The 22,575-nt window shown below is 40.2% G+C and overlaps 1 protein-coding gene across 3 annotated transcripts in view; it reads left to right on the top strand.

Moving 5' to 3' along the window:
* LOC130163368 (copine-8) overlaps positions 1-13,147 on the top strand; it is an 85,199-nt gene extending 72,052 nt beyond the window's left edge. Inside the window, exons 18-21 of one of the 3 annotated variants that reach the window (XR_008826468.1) lie at positions 2,869-2,926; positions 3,089-3,162; positions 7,405-11,823; positions 11,890-13,147. Coding sequence is in view for 2 of the 3 variants with exons in the window: in XM_056367518.1 (XP_056223493.1) it covers positions 2,869-2,926; positions 3,089-3,162; positions 7,405-7,593 (321 nt within the window). In the remaining variant the exon portion in view is untranslated. Of the gene's footprint in view, positions 1-2,868; positions 2,927-3,088; positions 3,163-7,404 lie in introns of all 3 variants that reach the window. The other 2 variants (XM_056367518.1, XM_056367517.1) reach the window with 2 other exon arrangements.
* Positions 13,148-22,575: the final 9,428 nt, after the last annotated feature.

Raw genomic sequence — 22,575 nt, forward strand, 5'->3', positions numbered from 1 at the left:
TAAATTTAACATTACTGGGGAGGAGAGCAACGCGACTAGAAGTGACAGTGAGAGAGGGCTAGTAGCTTCTCCTCTCCTCTGTCTCAGTGGAGACCATCACAACTTCATTCACTCTTTTAACAAAACAAAACAAAAAGCAACGAAGGAAGCAGTAAATGGACTTACAAATTTAAGACCTAACTAAATGTAATTTAAGACCTAACATGCGGCTAATGTAAAGCTAGCGGAGCTTGGAGAGTTGGTTATCTGGTTGCTAGGCGCACGCACGCACACAGGTCAGGAGCTGCCGTTGCCATGGCAATGTGAAAATCTGCCCAGAATTTGGCTTCTACATGGCTTCAAACAACTGCAAATTATGAGAAAACCGTTACTTCTTTTCAAAAACCGAAAAGACTGTGCCAGACACTGAAGCCAGAAGTTTCTACAGTTTCTATTTTATAAAGACAATTACATTAGGTGTCAATGAGAGTGAGACAGGTATTGCTGCCGGACTCGGCACCCCCGTTTAAATTTTGTGCAGACCCTGCCTGTCAAAGTTACATTTTATGAATCCCAACAACTATGTCTACATTTTCAGAAAGAATTATTTGTCTCCTTTTTACGGTTTGGCCGTGAGCTCGAGTTAAAAATAAAAATAAAGGTTATTTTTTACTGCTTCACGCACTCTAGCCAACTGACGCTTTCACTCTAACTTTGAAGAAAAAGTGATTTGCACTCCTCCTTTGAGTGCTCACAGTTTGAAAAGTTTACATGTTATGTAAAAACAGTTCCTGTCTTTTTGAGAGAGCAGAAGTTTTCCTCCGTTTTATAGTTTGAATCACATTTCTACGTGCAGGTATGAAAGAGCTGGGTGACTCAGAAAAAAGGTGCAATTTTGTAGAAAAAAGGTGGGTTTCTAAAGAAAATTCCAATGCATTTCTAATGCATTATTTATTCCCAGTTTTTTGGGAATAACTTTGGGAAAAATTGGAATTTTAACACCAAAAGTCATAGCACCCCTTGCGGGATCAAGACGCACGTTTTGATGTATATATTACCGGGGTTTTCTCAAAGCTGCGGGACGAGTTACGCGCCGAAATTTGGCGGAAGAATAATAAACCCGAAACAGAAGATTAATAGATGCCCCGAGGCTCTGCCCCGGAGCTGAGCACCCGGGGCACTAATGATAACTCGACTTGCAAGCAAGAATACTGGGGTCCAAGCACCCGATACAACAATCCCTCACTAATAAAACTTTATTTAAATAGCACTTTTGATACAAAAAAAATACAAGTGTGCCTCACAAAACAAAAGAAAAAAGATGGATGCAAAAGCTCAGAACATTAAATCAAAGTAGAATGAATGAATGAAAAGAGAAATGCTGCCATTAAGATAGCTGCTTATTTAGTTAGCATCTATTGTATATGTAAATTGTATCCGAAAGACTGCTTTCTTATGCATCAACAACTGTGAAGTTAAATTTGCTTTTGCATAGCGGCACAAGAGAAACGAGTGGGCTGGCGAGGGTGGATGGATCACATGTCATTCAACATAAAAAAAGGATTAATCATGGAAAACATTTGCAATTGATGCTGTAATGATGCAGTAATGCTGTAATGATGTCTATTGCTTTTTAGTGCATACTTCAGCGATTGCTTAAATATATGCAAATGAGCAGAGCTGTCATGGCCAGAGGACTAATTACATTAGAGCGAAACTGTGTCTCTGTCAGCTTCTAAATGTATTGACTATGAAACGACTCCATTAATAAAAGGCCTAACAAACAAATCATGTTAGTCTGCCAGATCCATGCGGTTCAGAAATCTCAGCGTATACATGAACGTAAGGGGGGAGTTAATTAAAATGAGCATTTCTATTGTTTGATATTCACTTTATATACTGGGGAACCTTTACTGCTGTTTTCATTTTTGTATTTTCTGTGCCATTCTCAGTTTTGACAGCATGTTATTCACCCTCTGTCCGTCCTCTCCATCACTGTCAAGTCACAGCAGGCTCCAGAGGGAAGCCACAGCGCCGTGTAGAATACAAACAAAATGAACAGTGAACAACAATCGTTTTTGTGAAGGCGCTGATCCATCTCATGCCTTTGAAAGTAGAGGAGGAAAGGAGAGGAGGCTGAGAGGAGGGAGGGAAGGAGGCTAGGAGAGAAAAGAGGGAGGGAAAGAGGTGGCAGAGATGAGTGTACAGCAAAAAAAAAAAAAGGAGCAAAGGGCAGTAGAGACGTAAAGAGGACCTGCACCCAGGGGAGCAAAAAATAAATGGGATCTTTTGATAAGATCATCTATTGCTCAGCCGCCTGAGGTCAACACATTACTCAAATACTCTGAACACACACCACTGGCCCTCTCCTTCTAATACACACACACACACACACACACACACACACAAACACAAACACATACACAAACACCCACACACACACACACACAACACAAACACATACACAAACACAAACACCCACACACACACACACACACAACACAAACACATGTCATTTGTAAGCTGTCAGTGAGTGGGGCATCGTGTTGTTGATTCTCCCGTCTCTAATATTATTCACTGTGATGTCTCGACCCACTCAGCACTGCGGGAGGTGCTGCAGAAAACACACACATCAAAGAGTCACACGCGTGCTTACACATATTATATGTATTATACGTGTTGACGACAAGAAAGACAAGAAACGCAACATGATCTGTGAACGCCGTTTTTACCACTGATGGAGACAGGCCTGCACCGGTAGCACTTTTGCAGCTCAGCCCCGCTAATGACCCGCATGAGAAGAAACACTGTTTTTTATTCATAAAAAGAAATGTTAAATTTTTGAAAAGTATCAAATATTTATTGCTCCTCCCCTCCCCTCTCCTGCAGGCCGCCTGTCTGCCAATGTCAATCATCATTGTGGGGGTCGGGCCTGCAGAGTTTGACGGTAAGTCAACAAGATCTTGTGATTTTTTTGAGAGTAATGATTGACTTGTTGGTCCTCCAGCGCAGTGAGAAATAATGCACACATACGAGGTTTGCATTTACTCCCCCCCCCCCCCGTCCATCCTCCTCAACGTTCTTTTTCTATCCTTTTTCTCCTCCTCAGCCATGATTGAGTTGGACGGCGATGAAGTCCGAATCTCATCCAGAGGAAGATACGCTGAGAGAGACATCGTTCAGGTACACACCCCTGATTGTTTTGACAGAAATCAAAACTGAAACCACATCCAAGATTATACATGAGCTCTGCCACGAGGGCGCCCGAGATTCTTCATCATCACTTTTTATCATATGAAGCATGGCTGAATTAACATCACTAGCTGCCCCGGGGCAAACATTAGTCACAGGGCTCTTATTAACCCCCTCTTTTCCCCTTTGCTCTGTGTAATATTTACAGTTTTTCACAACTGCCCCTGTTCTTGCTCCATAAACACATTCATTTAGTAAATGTATTCAACTCTCACAGTTGGCACACACGCCTGGAGTTTTTTGGGGGCCCTGGCGGTCTGGAGCCCCCGGGGCAGTTGTCCACTTTGACCGACTGGTAATCCAGCCTTGGTAAAAAAAAAATAATAATACTGCGGTCATTCATCTTGATCTAAGTGTCATTTTGGCAAAAGTATCAAAACTCAAAATGATAAACAGACAGTCAGGGAGATATTTTCCCCCACAGTCACAACAGAGAGGATTCATTTAGAGGTGCAGAAGGGTTAGAGTGAAGCATTGTCACTGTATTTTTTAAAGGTAAGTGGCTGTCCACGCAGACAGACACCTGGCCGCCTCGACCCCGTGCTACACCAGATCACATATGGCAAGACCGACGCATATAATGACATGCTGCTCAGTTACTGTGAGGAGTCTGCCCAATGTCTGTTTCTCTGTCTCACTTTCTCATTAAAGTGTTTGAACAGACTCCGTCAGCTTTGACCCCCCCGGCCCCCTGGCTGTAAAGGCCCACAGGGCAGTGTGAGGTCTTCAGTCAGTCAGTCAGTCAGTCAGTCAGTCAGTCAGTTAGAGGAGACCTGTGAAGCGCTACAGAGAAAAGTCAAAAGATGAGACTTTGTTCACCAAAGAGCCACATCAGAGGACAACCTTTACTTTTGCCGTGTAGAGTTGGGGAGATGAGATGGGTCCCTACTCACTGGACATGAAGGAACTTATAAACACAAAACGACACTAAGTATAGTTCATTACGTATTTCTGTGATTCCCTGGCATCAAGACAAAGAGAGGAAATGCAAACATCCAGAGTGAGCCGTTTGTTTTGTTGTGCTGCTACGGCGAAGTCACGTTTTTCTCCTCCGTGACCTTTATACTGCCGCTGTCATATCTTGCTCCCTCATCCCACGTGGGCGAGCGAGACACACTCGTTAACTGGCTTTTTAACAAGCTGAAGTGCGCGCACACGCACACACACACACACACACACACACACACACACACACACAGCCACAGCCACTCTGTGCAGAAAAAAAAAAACACGGAGATGGAGCAAAACTTCAGTTTCAGTACTGGAACATTACACCAGCTCTGCCTACAGGCTCTCATTATCAGCAAGCTAATAACCCAGAGTGACATGGTGAGGTTTACATTTTACAGCGAGCGTTTCCAGCACAAATTGGCCTCCCGTGCGATTCTGTGACTGTAGGTGACAACATCTCGTTAAGTAAATGAAACGGAGACGTCCTCGTATGCATCCTCATTTAGTTAAGCATTATCATCCGTATTAAGAGCTGATAACCTGTGAAAGGTCTGCGACACGATATGCAAGCATTTATTAAATCAGCAGGTGGATTAGGATTGTGAAGGAGGCAACGGTCTCGAGATGTAAATAATGAGTTGCGACAGCCGGATAGTTAAAGAAGCCAAGAACATGTGTCCAAGAGTTCTGTGAGAACTGACCTTCCAACAACGGTTTGTAGCACATTGTATGATAAAAACCCTGCTGAGGGTGAAGAGAGCGTATGTTGTGCCAACAAAGACATTTATTATGATATGATTATTGGAGATACACACATACTGTACATCTGATGCAGTTATTTCAAAGAAATATTCATATAATAACTTCAGTCTTATCTCTTACGTTTCATTTTTTTCAGTCAAAATGAAATGCAAAAATGACTATTGCCACTAAAATCATGACTCGTATAGCAATTGCAATAGCGGTTAAAATAACTGAAATATCTTTTTTTTTTTTTTTTCTGCAAGTCTGAGATGTTCAGACGGGGTGTAAAGAAAGTCAGTTACGCTCATTAAATCAGACTTGGGCCACTGATTTTTAGAACCACAGCAATCCCTGGTCTTACCTTACATTACGTAAAAATGATCCCAATGAGTTCCAGGCAGTGAGGTGTTTAGAGTTGACATTTGTGAGAAAAGAGGACATTGGTATCAGGAATAACTGAGTCCCTGGAACTGGAATCACATGTCAGATTGTTGCATCCCTACTTTTGGTGCTCTCCTTTTATGCCTGTCAGACAAATGGCAAACGGTTCAGTTGGGTTTCAGACTTGTTATCAACCAGTTCTTGAATTTGCTTGTTGTGAAAATGAGCAATGCCGATCCCCCCATTTGAATCTGTATATTTCCAGCCTAATATTGGATCCCATTTGCCGGAGCTAACGAGGGGCTTGGTATGTAGCTGCTGGCTCTCTGGCCCGTCTCCTTTGCTCAGTTTCACATGCCAGCTGCCCCCAAATAGCATCAACAGATTTTACTACCTAATATTCTCAGTAAAAACATATCACAAATGTGCACATTCCTTTCTATCTCCATGTGCTGCTCATATCAGTCACCTCAGGGATCAGGTTTTGATCCAACGCTTGATTACTAGAAAGTTTTCACCAATTCGCGCCTGACAACCAGAATTATGAGTTTGATTTCAGAACACAGGACGAATCTGCAGCGTCTCAGTTATGAATGTGATATAGACTGAGGTAAAATAACACTAAAATAATCTTACAGTTCAGAAGCACATCTTCCACTTACATGAAACTAGGATGGGTTTAGTGATATGATTTGAATTCTTTCTTTAAAGTTATTTTCTTTTCATCACTTTTTCAAAATTTTTTCCTCCGATACATTTCAACCTCGTTCCTCGCACCCCTGTCACTCCATCTCTACTCCATCTGCTCTATTTTATGCAATCCTCCTCTCTGTGACTTTCCTCATTTTCCCTTTCTTTATAAAACCAACTGTCTCTCCCTTCATTGCTACTCCTCTCATCTGACCGTCCCCTAATCGCCTCCACCCTTAGTCACTGTTGCTGCACCCGTAAAGGTTTCCAATCTGGTGTGGTACAATTTTACAGGGATAATGGTGGCAGATTTACCACTCGAAATTCGTAGTTATTTTTGAAACAATGGGTCCTCATGTTTCCACCTGACTCATTTTAAAAGCGGAGCTCTGTAAAAAGGGGTCAGAAGTATTCTCTTGATGGCAAAGTACATGAGATTGTGGTAAAAGACTGAGGCTAAAGCTGCAAAGTCGTCATCCTCACCTGCTGAAGTAAGTAGAAAACATGAAAGTAGAGAAAGAACATGGTTCTAGTGTTGCAGAGTGAAGTTAGTTAGCCCCAGTATCATAAGATTACAAGACTGTTCTTTAACCCCTTTGCTGCTTATGTACTTGGGCAAGCAAACAGTTGGATCCGCATCATTGTTCGTATTTTCAAATGGTATGTTCATAGACTGTAAATAAAGATGGACGTAGCCTCCCCTGACGTCACCCGTTGGTTTCTGAAAAGCGGTTTTTAAGCTCAGAATCAGCTGTTCCGTCGGCGCCACCTTGCCAGCACCTGACTCCGCCGAACTCCCAGCTAATACAAAGAGTAGGGCCACGCCCTCAATTATGCAGAACTTTAAGGCTTGATAAAAATGTAAACGGGTGAGTTGTATTAAAAATTCACCCCCTGTCTAGTTGTTGTGAAGGATGAAATCAGCTGTAGATACCAGGCTGTAAAGATGTCAGCCTCTGAGGTTGCTGCTGGGGTATGTTTCGCCCCAAACGTTACAGGGGAATAGGCTTTGAGGGTGAGGTTAGTCGGACAAGGTAATGAGTTTGCTGGAGTGGAAACTTCAATCCAGAACAGAGCCGCTAACGTTAGCTCACATTTTGACACAGTAGTGCAACACTGATCCACCAGGACCAGCTTCTGTCCTGTGCTGGTTGTGAATAGGGTTAAATGTATCCTGTTACCTCACAAAACATAGTAACGATATGTTCCCTGACCTTGAATGCAAAGCTAAGTTTGAGACGTAGGAAGTAAGCTAGTTAGACAGACATGCTAAAACTTGGAGATTACTGATAAACACAAAGAGTTGCCTTCTGTCCTAAGTCTGTTTCCTCAACTTCTGTCTCCCATCTCTTCTTTTCAAAATGTCTTAAACTTAAACTCGTCTTTCTTTCCTCTCCTCTCTGTTAGTTCGTCCCATTCAGAGACTACATCGACCGGACGGGGAACCACATCCTGAGCATGGCCCGGCTCGCCAAAGACGTCTTGGCCGAGATCCCCGACCAGTTCCTCTCCTACATGAGGACCCGTGGGATCAAGCCGTCGCCGGCACCGCCACCCTACACGCCGCCAAGCCAACCTATCCAAACCATGATATGAGGAGCGATGCGGAGAAAGGTTTTAGGAGTAAGGGGTCAACTTAACTGACTTAACGCGCGATATACTTCCATTTCCTTAAAGCCGCTCTCCATGCCTTGTCGTCGTGGATCACGGTGGTCTTTCTTGTGTTCAGGAAGCTGCATGTCGGGCCAAGAGAGTGTCGCTTTTCGAAGGGCAGGAAAAGCCAATGAGAGTCTGTTTACTTCCACTGTCAAGCATTCCTGTTGCTGTCTGGATTTTTTGTTGTTGTTGTTGCCTGGAAAACCTGGACAGGCTTTGGAGAGAGTCTGGATTGAAGCTGGGAATGATCTCATCTGCCTGATCCACCTGATGAAGGAAGGAAGGAAGGGAGGGAGGAGGAAACTAACCTAGAGACGTTGTAAAGAGAATGTCTCCAGACAAAACAAAGGAATCACTTGATCTTAAATGAACACTAACTTCTCCTGTAAATAACTGGACATGTATAACTTCTTTTCTCTCTCTCTCTCTCTCTCTCTCTCTCTCTCTCTCTCTCGCTCTCCAACTCACTCATTGTTTACAGTAAATGCTAACAAGGATTTTTACTGTTGATACTTTTATATACACATAGTTTCAATATGAAGCTTGTAATACTCTAATGTAATTCTCTCTCGCTCGCTCGCTCTCTCTCTCTCTCTCTCTCTCTCTCTCTCTCTCTCTCTCTCTCTCTCCCCTGGCAGTTGTGTCAGGTAGCAGCAGTGCAGGTCCTGGTAGCCCTTCTGTACCGTACCGTACCGTACCGTGCTGTACCATACCGTACTGTACTCTAGTGTTTGTATTAACCTTTTGCATGAGTGTAGCCTCAGTCAAGTGCATGCATTTAGTGGCCCTGCACTACCTCTTCTACCCATCTGTCCATCTGTCTGCCTGTCGGGGGAGGGTGAGTGTGTCTGTCTGTTTGTCCATTTGTCACTTCACCCTGTCTGTCTCTCTGTCTGTCTGTCTGCACTGCTCTCAGGCCTGAGAAGTCTGTCGACCTGTCTCTCTGTTACAGCCCCTCCTCCTGTCTATCTGACTCTCTCTCTTTCTTTCTTTTATGCCTCTGTCACTTTTACTAGCTGTGTTTCCATCCAACTATTTATTTCATGTTTTATTTTTTTGCAAGTTTTAATAGAGGAGAAGAATGAAAAAAAGAAATACAATATGTTGATGCTTTTTATGCAACTACAACCTATTTTTATTTCACATGACTGGATCGGCTGCATAACAGTTAAAGGTTTAATAATTTGGCTTCTGAAATGTAAAATATGTCAACCTCTGTATGAGGAATCTGTTGTCTTCAAAAGCCAGTGTGTGCATTATGATCATTATTTATTAGTTGTGCCTTTAGAGGAAATGATGGAATATGGCATCATTAGCACCAGTTTAACATGACAAAAGCCAGTTTGTTTGTTAAAATCTAAATAATGAAGATTCAAATCACGTGACTTCTGCGTAGCATTTATTGCCTTTTGAATGGGAACATAGCTACTCTATCTCTCTCTCTCTCTCTCTCTCTCTCTCTCTCTCTCTCTCTCTCTCTCTCTCTCTCTCTCTCTCTCTGTCTCTGTCCTCCAAACTGCCTTGGCAATAGGATGCCCACGTGCCCAGGGGTTTCGTCTCATTGTGTCGTCAAACACCCATATCCCTGCCCCATGTTTAAAATGACAGCAGCTGCTCTCAAACAGAAACCTGTTTGAGCAAAAAGAGCCCAGTGGTCAAAAATGCAGAGAAAAACACACTTTCCCTAGGTTTGCTTTTTTTTTTGTTTTTGTTTTGTTCCATTTTCTTTTCTTTAATTGTGTAGTTTTTAATTGCACCTTTGATATAGCTTTTTATATGTTTGTTTTTATGATGTGTATTTTTATGTGCCAATCATATGTAAGAGGATGATTTTTGTGGTTTCTGTCAGTCGCCGACAACATCAGACAAGTTTCCAGTTTAACATCGAATGATCGTTTCTAGTGACGAATGAGAGGATTTGTGCTGTAGTGAAAGTGATACTGTGAATGATATGAGTGTGTTTGTATGAAACAACTATTTCTTTAAAACAACGAGGTGGAATGTTTAAAAAAAGTCTTTAAAAAAAAAAAAGTGGGAATACAGGAACATTTTCACATTTATTGGACAGGAAGTGAATTATACATTGCAGCACCAAAAAACGTGTGAAGGGTTATTACATAAGCTTACAGTGTGTTTGTTGTATCAACACTTACAATGGTTTGCTTCATCATACCAAAACTTATTTTGACAGGCATTTTTTATAGTGAACCAGATGTTTGCAGATGTGATTCTCCATTTTTACACATTTAATTACCAAGTCAAACCACACAGTATCTGAAGTGACGACTCAGCAGACACCGTGTATGTGTCATTAATCAGCTATGAGTACATGAACAGATTTAGTGCTATCATTATTGAATTACTATATATTATAGTATATATTACTATAGTATTATTGAGTCTGATACAAAGTTTTACATAAATAATCTAAATTAATACATTTATTGAAAAATAAATAAATTACACATTATATATACAGTATATAACCATATATATTATTGCGTAATAATTTTTGTCTCCAAATAAATACAGTCACTATTCAAATCTTAATATAAGTAGATTCCATTTAATGTTATGCTGTTTTTTATTTTGTATGAATTATTGTAAAGCTCATGACCAACAACCAACTCTGATGTCTTTTTGATGACATCACTCTTACCTGCACTAAGGTCTCAACATGCTGAGCAGTTTTGGCTCGTTTTTCAGACGTTGCTGATGAAATTACCCAGCTTTTTTCGCGTATTCAACAAAGTTTCTTTTTTGCATCACATGCATCCATGCCTTGTCCTGCAGTCATAGATGCACCCGTGCTGTTGGTTTTTATCCTCGAGATTTATCAATCACAGTATGACTCACTATGACTCAACCAGTCATCTACTACATATATCAGTTTTTCCATTGCACAATGTGGCACAAAAATAGTATACAGTCTGTGGAGCTTAAACGTGCCTCCTCCTTTTCATCTCCATCTTCTTTTGTGAAGAGATGTTAAGAGGGTGCATTTGGATTACATCATTCTCACACTCATGTTTCTTATGAAATGAAAAGTTTGCTTGTGGCTCAAAGTCGTATCGCTACATTAACACAAGAAAAAAGACACCAGAGACTCTCACCGTGCAAAGTGACACTCTTCTTTCTTTTTTTTCTTACACATCTTACATTGCTGCCTTGTCTAGTTGCTTGACATTCCCACATTTGTCTTTCTTTACTCACAGTCTCCCATTGTATTGCTACTGTAGCAGAGTGCTGATACGGCGGGGTGAACTGTATGAGTGTATTTGTGTGTGTGTGTGTGTGTGTGTGTGTGTGTGTGTGTGTGTGTGTGTTTTGATGTGATTGCAGTCACACTCTCGTAGCTACCCACTGCGTTCATAGCGTAGGTGGACACATCATTAGCCCCTGCAGGTCAAAATAAGGAGCTCATTACTGCCTCAGCAGATATACTGTAAAACTCTCATCCTCCAAACGGTCAGAGATGCTATACGGCAGGGGTCAGAGTCAGCTTTATCATAGCTGTTGCTGATTGGACGGGCAGAGAGGGAATTTTTGGGGAGGTGGGGAAGTTTTTGATATTATTCCCTGTTCACAATTTAACATGAATCCCAAATTATTAAAATAAAAGCAAGACCTTTGCAGCAGCGAAACTATAGTTTAGTACTACTTAGGTTTTATTTTTGTTGCCCCAGGCATTGATTATCAAACTGACTAAGTAATGTCAGTTACACAGCAATATCTTATCTAAAGTTTCCTAACATTATCTAACAGAAGCTACCGAGTAAATTTACTCACCTTTCACATTGCTCCAAGCTTTTGTTTTCTTGACATGTTTTCTCTTGTCAATTGGATTCAAACCCAGGACATACAAACAGCCGACAGGATGGCCTGCTCATGCTATTTGAACGGCAAACTACCTCCTGATCCTAGCTACGTGTTCTTCAGCAAATCCTTTCAGGGTAGGAAAATGCATCTTGTACTTCTACATGCTCATTTCACAGAATTCCTCAACAATGCTTGTCGACCAGGAAAGGACCCAGTATGGAAGCAAGAAAAAAAAGCCATAAGTACTTGAATAAATACTGAATACCTGGAAAATTAAATCATGACGAAAAACTCAAATTTGAAATTTAAATTCTGCTGAATTTATATACTGAAATTAAATATTTTCCATCAGTCTAAATTTATGTGGCTTGGATTCTCCCTTTTAATTTCAAGTTTGTTTATTTTTAGGGGTTTTAGGGCTATTCGAATAAGTACATTCAGGTTGCTTCAACTCTGTTTTGTTTGAGAAATTTAAGTCAAAAAATCAAGTTGCTGAAATTGGATTTGAGAAATCCAAATAGCAAAATTCAAAGATGAAAAATGTAAACAAACGCTTACCAGAGGTAATCAGTGGAGCCTGAATGGAATCAATCAGGTGATGATCGGTCAGTCTGTGATCCTAGAAAGATTTCAGATAAATGATTGAAGATCCCAAACAGTTTAATTTTCTATTTAAACTTTTGAACCCAAAAAATATTGTTGAACATTGTTGAAATTTCAAAATTAGAAAGGAATTCAATTTTGATAAATTTGTGTCAAAGTAAAATATTTCAGTGCAATGAAGTCGGTGATATTAAATTTAAATTATTTTGGCTTTTCTTCGCCTCCATACAAACACACAATTAATGCTACAGTAGTAGGTGTATGATGTTTGCGGTGGACAAAAATACACAAATATATATATATATTTTATTTTTAAATATACTTTTTGTTTTTAATCATAGTGCAACAGTTCACTAATTTTGCCAAGCCCCATGAAGCTGTGAGTGTGTGTGTGTGTGTGTTTTTGTGTGTGTGTGTGTGTGTGTGTGTGTGTGTGTGTGTGTGTGTGTGTGAGTGTGAGTGTGAGTGTGAGTGTGTGTGTGTGTGTGTGTGTGTGTGTGTGTGTGTGTGTGCGCGCATGTGTTTGATACAAGTATACTTTGTGTGTGTGCCTGTGAGGCACCTTTATAAGAAAGTTTTAATAGACCATGTGAGGTGTTCCACATAAGATCTTTGTTTACTAAAGCTATCCAAATAATATATTGTATGCTTGTCATATCTTCTTAACAACGTGCACTATGTTTGCATGTACAGTTTTACAAAGGATGCACCAGTTCCTTTTGTTAAAAACTGAGTGTTTTGAAATATAGAAATCTATATGAAAATTAACTGTACAAAATGGCCTTAAATCTTTCACTGATTTTCTTGGAATTGTGCGATGCCTTCTTCAGAAAAATGAATTGTTTAAAAGAATTAATCGTTCTCTATTTTGTGTCAGTGTTTCTATTGCTTTCTAGTGTATTTTCTTTGCACAGGTTCAATTATAGGAAAAAAAATGATCTTGTACTTTTTTGAAACCGTGATTAATCAGAGAAAGCATGACTGAAGTACTGATTGTCTGATAATACATATAATAGATGACTATTTCTGTATCGAACTATGGATTTTTAAATAAATATTCATATTAAACACATTTGCTGGACATTTTGCTCCAGTGTTTTTTTTTCTTCTCTTCTCTTCTTCCTTTCCTCTGGACACAGGGACACTATCCTTGAGCAAGGCAGTGAATGCAACTGCAAAACAGGAACCGTGTAACATTTAGCAATATCAGAGGTGTTGAAACTGGCACATGTTTCTGTTTCTGTGTATCACTCTGATTTACCACCCACTCCTGGTGCGAGACCCAATCTGTCATCTGCCTGCTGAGGTGGCAACTCTTTCCTAAAAAATAAAATATTTGTTTCTCAGTTATTTGGCGCCTGTTGAAAGAGGCAATTACACACAAACATACACACAAAAACCCCCCCAAATTTGTAGAATCTGCTGGGGGTTGATGGAGTTCTTCATCAACACTCAGTAACTCAGCAAGTACTGTGGCAGGTGCTGAGATTCCTGATTTTCAAAAGTCACAGTTCAACTTTGTTTCAGCACAGTTAAAGCTTAATTCAGTGGATGAAACTTTCCACACAAGCAGGTTTTTAATGACTCAAGTAATGTTTTATTTCCATGTAATTTGGGAGACTTAAAGCGAAGTATAAATGTGAATAAGTTTTCCCTCTCCGATAACAAACTTTCCTGTCAAACTTCATCAGTCTGCCTCCAACTCTCTGTAAACACCCTCGCTCACTAACCACCATCCATATATGAGCTGCTGTTTACATGGTAACTTCATTAGCCTTCGCCCGCCTCGTGCATGCAAGTCGCAATTAGCGCACCGCCCGCTCACTCCTCACGTGTTTGTGGCTTGATAACAAACACGTGATGATGCGTCTCGTGTGGTGTGATGACTAGCTGTCACCATCGAGTCTGTCACTGGTGAACAGCGTGTTCTGCTGAGGAGGACGGAGCGTCAATATCTGGCTGTATTGCCAATTATTACTATTAAGTGTCAATGTGACAATCAGACTTACAGTAACAATAGCCTTTTAATTACTTACTGCACATTAAAAAAAGAGTTAAAAAAAAACATTCATTATAGACGTGATTTATAAGGCTGCTATGAAATCTACAGAATCACTGTCATCAATATTGCTATTTGTAGGTATTATGGGAAATATATGAAATCACAAATTTAGGCAGATGTCACAATATAGTGAATGTGTGAAGTTAAGGTCCAAGTCAATCAACACGAGGCATGGATTATATTTACAGTGAGGGTCTAATGTAGGTGGATGATTTAAATGTGTAATTGACAGATTGTTAGCGTGGACTTGTCAAAGAAACATCGACAGTAAATATGTCAACGTCGTGTTTATAATAAAGCTGGCAAATGGTGACATGGAAAGCTGTAATCACGTATGCACGCGGCGTCTAGCTGTCCAATCAATCACCATCATCCCTCTCCTGTGTGTGACATGGATGTCAGGTGTTGACCCATCTACCTCCCCCCCACCCTAACACACTCATAAATTTAGAGAGTGGACAAAATTGCCTGATGAATTTACCTTATTACACATCCATATTTGCATATATTTGCAAAACAAATTCCCTCAGTTGTCCTCACATTTAGCTAAAAAAAATAACACAACCGGAAATTTTGAACTGGCTGCCTGAAGTGAAGTGAAATTAGAGCTCAAAGGAAGTTTGTTCAGCTATATGTACAAACGTGACAGCTATGAAGGAAGGATTTAGTTTTTCAGCAACATTCTTTTTTAATTTATTTAATGACAGGGATCAATTCCGCGAGACAGAGGATGATGGAGAGAGTCTGTGTTTCTGTCTTTGTGACTAATGGAATAAAGGATTCTCTGTGTCTTGGTGTAAATGTTCCTCATTCATCAAGCTATCACACTTCAAATATTTGTGAAAAGACCAGCGGTGATCATTATTTCCATCTTACTTTAGACTGTCCTTTGAAAAGTTTTGAAAGAAGAACAGATTTGCTCCGCACGTGGAAAACTAGAACTTCCTTAATATTAAAGATGGTTCTCAAACTGTGATAACTCATACTAGCATACAGTTTCTCTGACCAAGAAAATGCAGTATTGAATCTTTACTGTTTTTTTCGTTTATTTATTTACTATAAAAACTATCTTAAAAGATAGTCAGATTAAAATCTCAACACACGGATAATAACTGAACACTATGGTTTGCCGTGTGGGACATGCAGATAATTATTTCGACTTAATATTTCATGCAGGGTGGTACTGTGGAAACGCTTTCCTCCAAAATCTTTCCTTGCAGGAGTCAGGATGACATCAGAGATCGTCATGGGAAATTCACCTCACCTGGACGGATCACATGCTACTCTCCTTAAGGTGAGGACAGTCACAGAGTCCCTGGTTTGTCTGCACCTTTTCAACATATTTCAGCCGTTCATGCATTTTTTCTTTTTTTGTTTTTATTTTCTTTCCTTTTTTTTTTTTTTAAGGGTTAGGGTTACTAAAGGTTACTAAAAAGGGTATGACTCCCCTTCTTTGTCCTTCCTTGACGTGGGTGTTGAAACATGGGAATGCAAATTGTGCTGAGCCTTCCTTTCCTTTTTTTTTTTTTTTTTTTTTTTTTTTACAAGGTCAAATAACGGCTTATTTAGACGCTGTGTGGCAGCTTTTTAATTAAAAACAGCTTTTTATGTGATGAAGTTTAGTTTTAATTTTACGGTCCGACAGAAATATCGCTATCAAATAATGTTATATTGTATTTATTGTGGCCACTAGCTTGACCTGTAACAGCTGGAATGAACTCTTTGCTGTACGCTTTGAACAAAAGAGTGAGAGAGTACAGGTGTTGTATGAGGTAAACTCCATCCTTATTTTGTCAAAACATTGCATACTGTGCCTTTAAAATGGACCAATAGCAACAGCACCCTGTGCTGCTGCTAACAGATAGTCATCAGATAAATGTATCATTTGTAAGATTTATAATAGAGCGGAGAGTCACATGAACAATTTAGCTGTACAGTGTGTGCACTGGGTATTTTTTCTTTCTTCTGCTCAAACGGGAGAGCCTCATGTACGCCTCAGGTTGCTATAAATAGCCTTATTTTCCCAGCGTCCCTTGAGGCCAAGCGAGGAGATGGATGGATTGATTGAGGGGCGAAGAAAGGCAGTGAGGGAAAGGTGCTAATATCACTGTCAGTCAACATCTAATGCAACGCCAGCAGAGAGAGAGAGAGAGAGAGAGAGAGAGAGAGAGAGAAAAACAACATACTATGCACACGCACACGCACACACACACACACACACACACACACACACACACACACACACACCACAGAGGAGCAACCATGCTCATTAGCAGCAATAGAGCAAAGCATCAAGGCCGCAAATTCAAAGCAGGATACACCTGAGAAAATGAGCAGCAGGGAGGACAAATTTAATTATTCATTTATTTTGTTTGTGCACCACTTAGTTGTGATATTAAATCTGAATGTGTTTTCATGTTGTGATGCCTAAGAAAATGCAAGAAAATATTCAGACAGAAGCAAAAACTCCGCTGTTACATCATACCATAAATACTGTAGAGAAATGAGAAGTGATTCCCTTTTCTCCTTAATTGTTTAAATACTTATTCACCATTGATTATGTGGTAATTAGTCAATACAAAAGGTTGTGTGAGGTTTTGGTCCTTTAAAAAGACTTGATGTCTTAATGCTTGAGTAAGTCTAATGAACACTGTGGTCGATGTCTGTCAACCAGGGTCGTAATTATGTTCGCTTGTCACTTCCTGACACTGTCTGTAGCTTAGCAACCTGCCACGGAGACGCAGCTAAAGTTGGATCTCATTTGAATATTCCCCAGAAATTAAAAAGAAAGAAAGAAAGAAAGAAAGACAGAAGTTCAGGTAGTTGGTGTAACACTGAGTTTCATCTTCTCAGCCTGAAGGTGGCATCAGGACACCTCTGAAAACTACCAAATCCCCTCACAACGCCATCAAACTTTTACAGACAGCATGTGATATGAACGTAGGCAGGTTTCGTAATTACTGTGCGCAGGGAATAAAACAAAACATATGTTTTGGCCACTCTGCCCACTGAACTCCCACCATTCTGATAAAAATAGATTCTTTTCTTCACGGGTTGTAATTGTTTTTTTAAAGGTGCTAAGAGACGGCACATAGCTGGTGTGTTCAGGTTCATGTGCTCAGATTGTGTTATGTAAGTTTTAAAGAGAATTTGTGTTATAACATATTTTTCTTGCAGCATATGTAATGTCTAAATGAGATTTCTATTTTTGTAAAAGGCAATGCAGCTCTAATGGTCCTACTTTACTTTCCCTTTACATTGTGTTATTTTATTAAACTCTACCTCAACTTTTATCTTCATGGTCAAACAAAATGCATCAGCCCCCCAGATATCCTGACTTTTAGTTCTCAGCATGGGTCAAAACTGGAACCTACATTTCCCATAATGCATCCCAAAAGAGACGTTGATTAGACCCTCCTTGCTTCATAAAATACCCATGACCCCATAGACTGTCATGCAGATGTTTATGCCTCCACGCCGGCGTCAGTTTTCGGTTTATCTGTCCGCCCCATTCTCGTGAACTTAACGCCTTGAGGGAATTTCTTCACATTTGGCAAAAACATTCATTTGGACTCAAGGATGAACTGATTAGATTTTGTTGGTCAAATGTCAAAGGTCAAGGTCACTGTGACCTAGCAAAACACAGTTTTGGCCATAACTCACAGATTCATACATTAATTACAATTAATGTAAAGGATAAAATAATGTGACATTTCGTATCCACACGGTCAAAGGTCAACTTCACTGTGACATCATAATGTTCTGCGAGAACACCTCTGGCCATTATTTAATGCTGTAACTCGGGGAGGGCAGATTGTGACCATATTTCCTGCAACTTGGCTGGTTGGCGGAGGCGTACAACCGCGAGGCGGTACTTTTAGTTCCATTAAAATTTTGTATTTACCAAGCCCAAGCTGAGGTAACCGTGATGACATCATCAGCGTCATCCTATCAGACCTAAAAGCTGCATGCGTAAAATCGGAGGAGTATCCCTTTTAAAATGCATTTCTGCGACTTGTAAACACATCTCTGTGTTTGACAGGTGCTCTCGTCTTCCCTATTGTTTCATGATGTTTCAAACATCAAACAATATGTTTCAGGGAGTACAATATCACTGCTACACCCACAACACCCGGGATGGCTCCATGAAAACAAGCTGAGTGTGGAGGTAACATACGGTGTCCTCTGCCTCCCCATCTGTTTCTTCGAGTCCCTGCTCTGTGTTTACTTTGAAGGTGTGAGCCGCCGAGCACAAACTGCAAACCACAGTCGCTGCTGCCTAATTAAGTCATTATCTCAAGAAAACAATTTACTCTCAAAATACAATCGATAATTTGTTTTTGAATCATAATTACAGACTGAGATAGATTAGTTGTGATCAGGGAAGACAAAGTTTAGTATCTCATGTTCACGGCCGCCCTCAAGATCATGGGGGTGAAAAAGAAAGTAGGTAGCACAAGGGAGAGGATTAAAAAAAAAATATCGCTTATTCGAAGTGAATCAAATTAAACACCCAGAACAAGCTACAACACAGCCGTGCTTCTTCATTACAGTCCACAAACAACAACACTAACAGGGCTAAGTGAGATAAAACGCCAACTTGGCCCCTCAGCTGACGAATGTTTTTTATTGTACTTGCTGTGTTTAGTCACACACTTTCACAGACACAGTAGAAACCTTGCCTTTGTCTCAATTAGCGGTACATACAGTATGAGGCCACTTTTTCTCCCTAACCTGGCTTGATATATTATGCATCACAGCAAAGTGTTTCTGCGTGGCTATAACCGTGTGTAAGCGTGCGTGTGTGTGTCTGTGTTTCCGCCTCGGCTAGCGATGCATTATGCAGTGAGACAGGAGGCAGATGCATGGGGTGCTGGGAGTCTCATTGCCTTGCTAGTTATTGTGTGTGTGTGTGTGTGTGTGTGTGTGTGTGTGTGTGTGTGTGTGTGTGAGAGACAAAGAGCTGGTGTATTTCTGATACATACAGTAAGTAGACCTTTCTCTGCAGTGTTTGTGGTCAGCAGCCACAGATGAAGGGTGTGAAGAGCGTGACTTACATGCAAATGTGAATACATGTATGTGCGTGGACGTGTGTGTGTGTGTATGTGTGTGTAGGAAGCTGACTGATGTACAGTGACAGGGTCGAGAGTGTCGCAGGAGTTAAAGGATCATCTGACAGCGACGACATCTCTACTGCTCTGCTGACTCCACACACTCTCTCATACACTCGCTCACACACACACACTTTTACTGCTCTTCTTGGACTCACAGAGGGAGTTGATTAATATAATGTGCAAATAAATTAGGCAACATTCAGTCAAGCTGAAGTTGTAATTGGTACACTTGGGTGACCTCCGAACACACACCATAAATAAGGCAATTCCAAAAATGAATAATATCCCATTTAAGATGATTATTTTTTCCCTCATAAAACATCCTTGTCAAGCACAATTGGCATTAGCTGTTAGATTTTCTTAGTAAGGCAATCAATCTATTTTTCATGCAAAGAGACAAGATATAAGTTTGAAATGTGGATTACATGGTTGTCACACACTCACATTTCAGACATCAATTCAAAAACAGCTAAAGAATCAGACCAAAGGTAAAAGCCAGAGACGACCAAAAAGGCCAATATTTGTCCTTTTTTATTTTGTGTATTTGTATTTGTAGTTTATGTTTCCTGCCTAGAGATTATGGATGTAAATTAGCATTTTTTCCGACAATCCGGCATGTTTACATTGTGTATTTTGTACTGATGTTCATTAACATGTATTGTATCATTGAAAGAAAACAAATAAATAAATAAGTGGCAAAAAAAAAACCAATTAATTCAGGTTTAAGTGAGCCCAGATTCTAATACAGGTTCAAACATACCCTGGTAAAGCTATTCACCATGAGGTATTAAGAAGCAGAAGAATTATTGTCATATTTTCCCTTAAATTAAGCTGAATTCAAAAAAACAAAATATGTTTTCATTGTCTCTTTTACAAGTTGTAGGGTCAGACAATGCTTCACAATGACACATTATTTTGCTTGTTTGTCAAAATTGGATATTTGCAGCGAGTGCGACAATCATTATCAGTTGATGGTGGATTTAAAGAGCTTTGTTAAAACTTCAAAGGACTGGGCTCGCCAGAGAAATAATACCGTAAAGAAACCCTGAGACAATCATGACTTCTTACAAAAGAGAAACGTTTATCCCAGGCTCTAACTCACAGGACCCCCGCGCACCCAGCAGAGCAGGCAGAGTAGAAAATGAAATGGTCTGTGTTGTAACCACCCACTGTAGGGGTGATAATAATGATTAGGAATGGCATGCGCCTTGCCTTTTGAAATAATGTCAATGAGAGTTAGAGGCAGCGTGGTGCTTCTCCAGCCAGCAGCTCCAATAAATTGCGAAATTGCAGAAGACACGTCGCTAATACACAGATTTGTTCCCACAGAGCTGCAGTGCACACATTTCTGATGTATTGGATGACCTTTTACATACATCAATTACATCTTCACAGAGGAAGTTTCGTCTGGATGCATTTGATATTCAATTTGTAGGAGTTTTTATTTCAGTGCCAACTATGTGAATAGCTAAGCAAAAATGCGATAACGCCAAGAAAATTAACTACGGTGGCCCTGAGAGCTCAACACAAGTGAATACAGAAAAGCGCTGCAAGTAGCACAGATGACAATGTTGCCATCTGTGCTACTTGCAGCAAGAAGCATGTAGCAACTTCAGAAAACCAAATAGACAAATCCAGAAAATATTGATTGATTGACATCGATCAACTTCATCGATTTGACAACACATCTGCTGCTAATACTCACAACACAAACAAGCACAAAAACCTGCTGCAAGCAGCACAGGCGATAATTTTCCGCTTTGCTTGTTTTGTGAGTATTTGCAGTGCATGTGTTGTCAAATTGATGACGATAAATTTGTCAATTTGCATGTGTTTTCTTGGGATCCAGTGGGTTGAGCACCGAAGTGAAACCTATCTACAAACTGCTGACTAACGTTCGTGCACGTTCAGCTGCAGCACCTCTTACTTTTTTCATTTTAAAATGGCCCTGTTCTTATAAGCCTTGCATCACCTCCAATGCTGATCATTTTTTACACTTGTGTGATCTTGTCAGGCTGCCAAGCACTTTAATTAATCAGGTAAGTGGGAGATCAGTTGTTACAAAACACTGCCAAAGCTAACTGAGCTATGCACAGTTAGCAGACGGCTTCAGGTTTAATTCACACTGTACGCCACAGTCAGCTTTGGCATGGTAAACAGCTACGGGGATTTTAATCAAAGTCGTCCATATTGATAATCAGAAGTTTGTAAATAATTGTTTGGTGGAAAAACAAAAAACTCAAAATACATAAAGTAGAAACGTGACTGCGTCCACACAAAGCAACATTTCATACAAGTACCGTAACTTGCACACAAACACCTCCACTTTAAAATAGAGAAGTCAAGACTGTAAAACTGTATGTGTGCTTACATAATAGTGAAACAAGGCAAAAGTTTAACTTTGTTTTAACCCGAACTGCAAATGTTATAATTACAGTCACCTCTTTTGTAATGAGGTTCTTGCTGTGCTGTCATACTGTACCTGTAAATGTGTTTTTCTCTCCCTCCACTTCCTTATCATCTCCTCCCACTCCATCTTTCTCATCCTAATTATTTTTCTGCTCTTGCATCTTTTATGTGACCTTGGTGAATGATTAAGTAACAAACAAAACAAATCTATCACAGTGTATTTCTCTATGCTCAGAGCCTCCGGCGCTTACACAAGTTAAAGTCTGGGGAAAAAAAGACATGTCAAACAGAAAGGTGCTTTGCTGTTATGCAAAACGGTTTACACATGTGTGTATGTGGACGTATATGCAAAGACAGTGTCAAGGAGCGAAAGAACATCTCTGATAATTAATGCAGTTCTATCTGAGCAAATCAGTTATAGATGCCCCTTCTAACTGACCTGTAATTAATGCTCCATATCCTGTATGAAAGTGTAATACTGACAAAACTATTAAGTCTGCGCACAACAAATCCAAGCTATGATCTGCAATTCAGAAAGTGTGAAACAATTGTTTTGAACCGACAATCCTGATTCACATTTACACATCTTTCTCTTTGTGCTGGTAAAGTACAAAGGGAAATACGCTTATCTGCTTTCTGGTGGAGAGTCAAATGAGATACCAGTCTAATGTCTGTCAGTTAAATATGTGTCTACAGGCAGCAGCCAGTTAGCTAAGCTTGGCATAACCAAAAGACACAGGAGAAAGCAGCTAGCCTCGCTCTGTCTCAAGGTAACAAAATCCACCTACCATACTGTGAGCAGACGTCCCGGTTTGTAGGTTTGCCCTGGTTTCAAACTGGGTGTCCTAAGTCGAATCTGTAAAAACTAAAATGTCCTAATTTTCAACATTCACTACTAAAATGTCCTGGGTCTAG

This window comes from Seriola aureovittata, chromosome 22, assembly GCF_021018895.1.
Source record: "Seriola aureovittata isolate HTS-2021-v1 ecotype China chromosome 22, ASM2101889v1, whole genome shotgun sequence".
In the NCBI taxonomy this organism is placed as follows: Eukaryota; Metazoa; Chordata; class Actinopteri; order Carangiformes; family Carangidae; genus Seriola; species Seriola aureovittata.